Here is a 6709-nt window from a genome sequence, read left to right as displayed (position 1 = left end):
AAACATTTGCGTTGCGTTTCTTCTTCGGCTGTCCTGGTCCTTAGTTGCAGTTCGCTTTCCTTTTTTTTACTTTTCCTTTTCCTGTTCATATTTAGGAAAGCAGCATGGTCATCCGCTACTTTCCGACTGTTCGAGTTTCATAGATCAGGAACAAGGCCTATTAGATTGAGGAAAAGCCAGCTTGATGGTGATGGTGAGGCGCACGCAGCTGTCAGTGCGGTTTTCCCACACAGAGTGGATTGGGTCCGCAGCAAGCTCAAGGCACACAGTCAGCGGTCACCACTTGTCTACACTCCCACTCAAACAGACCAATGTCCGCATCCAACATTTACAAAACATTAAGTAACCAGAACCTCAAACAGTACAACATTGTCAAAATCACATAATGACCGGATCATATTCTGAAAGCGAGGATTAAACTTTACAACTCGTAAGTGCAACGCTGAAGTCAAGCTTGCCCGCTTTTGGAGTGTCAAAGTTCATGAAAACTCCACAAGTGGGCTGCAATGTATCTGACGGAATCGTTCTCGCTCACGCAATCCAGCCATTTCACTAAACTCGTCCAGCATCATTGCCCACCACGGAGCTCGCGCGCAAATGCTGAAGCAAGGCACTGAAATCAACATAAGCCTTCAAAAACGAAATTAGAACAAGATTATAACTATCGCAAATAACAGCCAATTGACCGCCCACCGTGAACCTGCTGAAAAGCGAGACCACTTTAAAAAAGAAACACAAATAAAAAGAAAGTACTGGCTCTCACCCAGTCAGTCTAAAGACACAGACTTGCACATTCAAGCGAATGCATATTACGAAACGATAACTCCTCGCGCTTAATATTACGCTTATAAATAAAGTGATCCTCTTTCTCTCTCTCTCTCGCAGCTATTTTTTCTCTCTGTATTTTTCCGCTCTGGCTTCGACGAATGTCTTCATGGTCCTCACTAGCCTCACTTCTCTCTCTCCCTTTTCTTTCCCGCCAGCCGCAGCTAGGGTGCTTAAGATCTTAGATAACAGTTGCCGCGGCCGACAACTTTAATGCTTTTCCTGACTTTTTGATTATTATTTTAATGAGCACCTACCACTACCACAAGGCCTGAACACCTGCAAACAATTTGGGCAGGAAGCGCGAACTGTAAGCAAGCACAGAGAAGGGAAAAAGGAAAGAGCTTTGGTACTCTAACCTCAGAAGGTCGGCCAACTTTTACCAGAAAAGATGAATCCGCGGTAGACGCTTGGAACACCCTTTGTCAAAGTAATAGCACCGTGCAGCGGAAGAAAGAAATGTCATAACCGGATTGAGAAAAAGTTTCGCGCTCTTTGCCGGGTGACACGACAGTGTATGTTATCGGCGAAGCGCTTTATGAAAAAAAAAAAACGCTAATCTTGTAATAACAGAAGCACTGCAATTCGAAAAGACGCTTTGAATCATTAAAGTGCACGGTAAAAAGCAAAACGTAACACGCAATAACTTACTCACCTATCAGACTAGAGGCGACGCGAAGTGGCTCGCTCATTTAGACGAAAGCCCATAAAACGAGCTCCGTTCTCAATCGAAGAGACATGTTGTTAGAGTGGGTCAACGCGGCAGTGAATATTATGTGGGGATGTACTGACAGGTACATCCCCACGCGGTCGCTTGCTGTCGTCATGCGTGCTCGTCAAGATGTGAAATTGACGGACTTTTCAATTGTCACGCCAGTAGAATTTATGTCGTTCGTTCCTTTTCGGAAGGTTCTTTAAACCCTTCCTGTTATGTAGTTCGGCGTAAGGAAGACCAGGAGGCGTACTTGAAGGTGATGATGGTAGAGCATATATTTACAGCATGACATATATATACAGGGTAAAACTGGAACTTGAACTGAATTTACAAAAGAACACTTCTACAAATTTACAAAAGCACACGCTATCTGCATTGACTTCAGCTACTGCTCTGGTGACTGTAAGGCCAGAAGCACAATCCTAGCAAGAAACTCTCCGACTAAACTTCCTGACCACATAACCAGCCATGTAAAAGATGAGTCTGCTCTCACTTGTCTCAGCCACATAACTGTCATGGTCTGAAGTGAGGCACAGCTGAATCACAGAGCCAGCATCATCAACATTTCCAACCTCCAGCATGTCCTCAATTATGTCCTGGATACTAAAAGTATAATTATTTTCAGCTGTTGGTGAACTAACAAGGGCGCTAACAAGCTGGGCTGGACTGTTCCCTGATTTGGGCGGGCGGGCAAGGTTATACTAGCTGAGGCAGTTAACAGTTACAAGAAACTGTCCAGGGCTAGGGTGATCATTTGCCCCCGAGTATGGCCTGATAATGCCGAACAAGTTTTCCAACTTGTCCTGACTTAGCCTTGAAGTCAGCATATATATAAAACCCAAAGCTTCCAGGTATGTCAAAAGTGATAGTACACTGTGAATCGTAACACGCAGTCCTTCAGCAGTAGTTTTGCTGATAAAGCCACCTCCGGTGCTCTTTGCCACATTTTCCCATTTATCTAGAAAGTAGAGAAAAGCCTCAAGGTTAGCAACGCCCTGGGATGATGGCCTTAGTCCACTGCTTGGAAACCTCGAGGTTAGAAGGGATATGAGGCCACTCATGCGCTTCACAAGCTTTTCTGTCGGTGCAGTCGAATCAGAAGAGTGCTTGAGGTGCGATTTCAGTATAAAGAGACATTTTATCACTTCTTCGCTAAACACCTTCATTTTTTTGAAGAAGTTGGGTCCGATGTGAGCACTGGTTATATGTGGCATTGCTTTCAATGTTAAAGGACTTTTGTCCTTTTCCCATGCCAGCTGTATGTGTTCTATACATGCACGACCATCTGGAGTTGAGAAACCAGTGGCCACAAATGCATTCCTCATACACTTGACTAAATGTGGGAAATCAGAGCAAAAGTGGAGCTCTCTCGAAAGGTCTACAGGATGTCTTGTTTTGTATGTAACACGGCTTGATGATGCTGACAGAGAAATGAAGGATATTTTGAGCCAACTCTTTCACTTTGATATCAAGCAGGACGGTGCATGCATATCAGGTCTTGTCTAGATAAATATACTCCAGTATTGAAGTGCCATGTTAAATAGGCTGAATGCCAATTCCAAATGACCTCCACATGCTGCGGTTCCATGAAGCACCGTCACAAGTCAAGATATCAACAAACAGTTCTGCTCGTTCTGCCAGCAGTACTGCTTCCAGCAAAACCTTTGACAGCATTTCAGCTTTGATGTTGCCTCTTGATATAAACACAGCGAGTATTTGGGTCCAGTCACCTGCACAATAAACAACCCACATAGGCATCATGGAAAACTTATTTAAGAACGACACTGTTCCCATGTCCAGTTTGTGTCACTGCATGCCTAGTAAATCAAGCATAATCAAATCCTTGTCTCTGCTTGTTTTTTTTATAGAGCTGGGGCTAGCGCAATATTTTTATAACACAGCTGTAGTAAATAAAGGAAAGGCGCGAGACGACGTCTCTTTATATATAACAATAAACAGTGGCACACAAGGCCTGTTAGCAGATAAAAGTCAATACAAACAGAATTACAGACCTTGAAATGTTTGGAAGAGCATCACCATTCCATGACCTGCAGGAACAGTTTTTTCCTCTTCAGGTGTATGCTTTCCTAGGTCTACAAAACCTTCGGCACCTGAAATTACAAAGTTTCCATGATTATGCAGTACAAAGTGCATACCATGGTAGAGGTACCAAGGTACCAAATATTATGGTAGAAGTAGCAGCGATTACCTCCAGTGAGCACCTGTGACTATGCTTACCTGCAGCGTTGACGCTGAAGTGTTCGCATAACTTCATTTCATCGAACACTATGCCACCATGCCGTGCATTGATGTCCATATGCTTAGTTTTCACGGTGATGGCCTTAAACACACTTTCACTGAAGCCAAAGCCACTTTTAAAATTTTGAACGTAGCGCTGTAGGCAGGTTCGGCCGGGAAGGATTAAGATCTTCTGTTCGCGCAGGTGTTCATATAGTTTGGGGCTGCTCATACGTAAGAGCACACATTCAAGAATCCATTCTTTCTCATAACACATGCCGGATGTCGACTTTCTTGTTGCAGCTTTGAAGCAGGTCTTAATAGCCATTTCTTGTTCCAGAGGCAGTGCTTTGATACGATCACTGAGCACTTTATCCCCCATTTGCTCGTTTGCCTGCCTCATAGCTTCAATCAACCTCGTTGAGTTGCGAAGCATTTTTTTGTGCGGCTTGCAAGCGATGGCGTGGTTTGCATGATTTCTTAGCTGACTTATTGCCGCACGTGGCAGTTTCCTCCGTGAGTGCTGGTTTTGAACTAGCCTTTTTAAATATTTGCAGTGGATACAAGGTCCTGGCACTTCGCTTGTGAGAGCGTATTTGGGGGAAAAGTGGGCGCCAGCAAACGATACATGCTTGATTTTGCTGGTGTTAGTCCACAACCTGTGCAGATCATGAGCGAGTGCGTAGCGTCGAGGACTGATTGTGCTTCAGTGGAAGATTTAACGATGCGCTCCGAGTGCTTTGAAGCTCGCACATAGACACAGCACAGCGCTGACCCCAGCTGGCTGCCTTCTTGGAATGTTAACGCTTTTCGCAGCCGCAAGTAACCGCTCTCCTCTCCGTTTTGCTCGTAAACGCCGAAGAAGCCACATGCGGTTATGCTGCAAATCTCAGTTTGCTCCAGGAACTATCAGGCAGCTGAAGATTTTGGCAGATACTTTCTACAATTTTCTCCCTCTTGTCCTGCGCTGGTAATAGACTCGGTGAAAAGTCTGCTACATCGTGCAAGTCCGGTGACTGGGCTGACTGCGCTTTGTCAGCCGTGCATATCTTCTTCCGCTTTGGAGGATGTGTCTTTTGGTCGCACAAATTCCTCATCTTCCGTTTGACAGGCGCTTTCTTCGTGAAGTATTTGGGCATCAGGAAAGACTGTTGGGATAGCGTCGACAGTCAGCTGCGTCCGAGCACGTGGAATTTCGACTACTTCCCCATTTATACCGTGCCGAAAGGTACTCTCGATGTACTTCAATTCGAAGTGGCGTTCGCAAACGATGCACTCGGTTGTAAGTTCCTTGTCAGCGCGCTTGATATTGCGCGACCACAGTTCGCGTTGAGCAGCATCTTTCGGTGGCTTGAAAAGAGAGGCTTTCACTTTGCACGTTCTGTACCCGCTTTTGCACCTGGGTACAAAACATGTTCGCGCTTTCGACGCCATGAGTCAACGCAGCGTTATGCACTACACATCACAGGAAAAGCACAACACTGGCCACTTCACACCTTGAAATAATCACAGTTGCACAGGCGAGACGTTTCCCAGCTTCGAAGTGATCGCGTTCCGCATGTAAACACGCGCAGCCCACGCCGCATGCGCCCGCACTGCACTCGCGCTCCGCCGGCTTCTCCTTGCACACCTGAGCGCCGCAGCGCCCCTTGCGGCGCCGGAAAACTTCATCGCGGATCGTGCTTCTCCCTCACAAGGCGCGGATGCGTCGCCCGTTACACTGCTCCCTTCTAGCCACCATAGCACAGCTTCAGTTTTTGTACCTGAAGCGACATTGGCTACGAAGTTACGATTTTGCTGTGGCGGCGTTCCGAGGAGGCACAGAGCAGTTGCATAGCAACCACCGCAGCTGCCGGACGGCGTGTGCTCACCGTGCCACCTGGCTATCAAGAAGCAACAAGAAGAAATGCTCGTCTTTAACGCAACAAGATAGCTAGACAACCTCACTAAGCTGGTCTTGCAATCAAAAATAAGATGGCATAGCCGAGCTAAGCCACTGCTAGTCTTATGCTGGGCCGGTCTCATAAAAAAAATTGCCTCCATCCGGAACCAAACCTACATCCCTCGGATCCCCAGCCAAGCGTTTCAACCAACGGCGCCACACCCGGGAATTTAATTTTCCTTTATACATGGGAACGTTACCATAAAAATTAAAACTTCACTTACTCAAACTTGTTCATATGTCAAGTTACCAGGCTGCTTAATACGAGGCCGCCATATTTCTAACTCGATACTGCACCACCATCAAAACATCAAACTTTATTGAGGCATACACATACATCCAGGTCCGGCAACTAGTTTAGAGGAAGCATATGCACTTCTTCTTAAAGCGCACTGCTCACGATATACGGATTTTGACGAACTTGGTGGCTCGGCCCTTCTGTTCATCATACGGCTTTTCCAAGGTATGAATAGTCCCATCAACACAAAACAGATCATACGGCACAACAGTTTTTGTCAACAGGCGAATATATGATATTATAATAATTATAATATGTAGGAGTGTGTTTATTCAGTAAAGAGTGGCGTCGATTCAGAGACGTCAGGGCGGTAGGGGAAAAGCGCGTCCATTGTGCAGTTTTGCTCGCGCCCGTAGAGAAGAAAGAAGGGAGAGAATCCAGTGGTGGTCTGTATCGCAGTATTGTACGCGTAGGTTATGAAGGGAAGAACCTGGTCCCATTTGGAATGAGCGTCGTTGACTTACATGGCCAGCATGTCACTCAGAGTAAGGTTGAAGCGTTCGGTCAGGCCATTCGTCTGGGGATGAAGAAGTAGCGGTGCGGTGAATGATGCGGCATTCTTTCAGTAGGGCCTCAAGAGCTTCGAACAAGAAAACCCGTCCGCGGTCATTGAGTATTTCCTTCAGAGTCCCATGGCGAATAATCAAGTTGTTGAGAAGAAACAAAGCAATGTCTCTTGCGGAGGTAGAGG

The 6709-nt window shown here is 46.1% G+C and overlaps 1 protein-coding gene across 1 annotated transcript; it reads right to left on the bottom strand.

Annotated features, from left to right (window-relative positions):
• Positions 1 to 3076: 3076 nt before the first annotated feature.
• On the bottom strand, positions 3077 to 4181 carry LOC146187917 (uncharacterized). The gene is made up of 3 exons (XM_084604951.1): positions 3779 to 4181; positions 3553 to 3651; positions 3077 to 3270 (listed from the first exon to the last, which is right to left on the bottom strand). The coding sequence occupies exons 1-3, from the start codon at positions 4179 to 4181 to the stop codon at positions 3077 to 3079; spliced, it is 696 nt and encodes a 231-aa protein (XP_084461077.1).
• Between the last annotated feature and the right edge of the window lie 2528 nt (positions 4182 to 6709).

Source organism: Amblyomma maculatum, chromosome 5 (genome assembly GCF_055883805.1).
Source record: "Amblyomma maculatum isolate TAMU_Amacu chromosome 5, ASM5588380v1, whole genome shotgun sequence".
NCBI classification, from domain to species: domain Eukaryota; kingdom Metazoa; phylum Arthropoda; class Arachnida; order Ixodida; family Ixodidae; genus Amblyomma; species Amblyomma maculatum.
This window is presented reverse-complemented; position numbering and strand designations above follow the sequence as displayed.

Coding starts and splice junctions, on each gene's coding strand:
- LOC146187917 (XM_084604951.1), bottom strand. CDS start 4,181: ATGAGGCAGGCAAACGAGCAAATGGGGGATAAAGTGCTCAGTGATCGT. Junction 3,652..3,778: donor CTTCAGCGTCAACGCTGCAG/GTAAGCATAGTC, acceptor TTGTAATTTCAG/GTGCCGAAGGTTTTGTAGAC. Junction 3,271..3,552: donor GCTCTTCCAAACATTTCAAG/GTCTGTAATTCT, acceptor TTTATTGTGCAG/GTGACTGGACCCAAATACTC.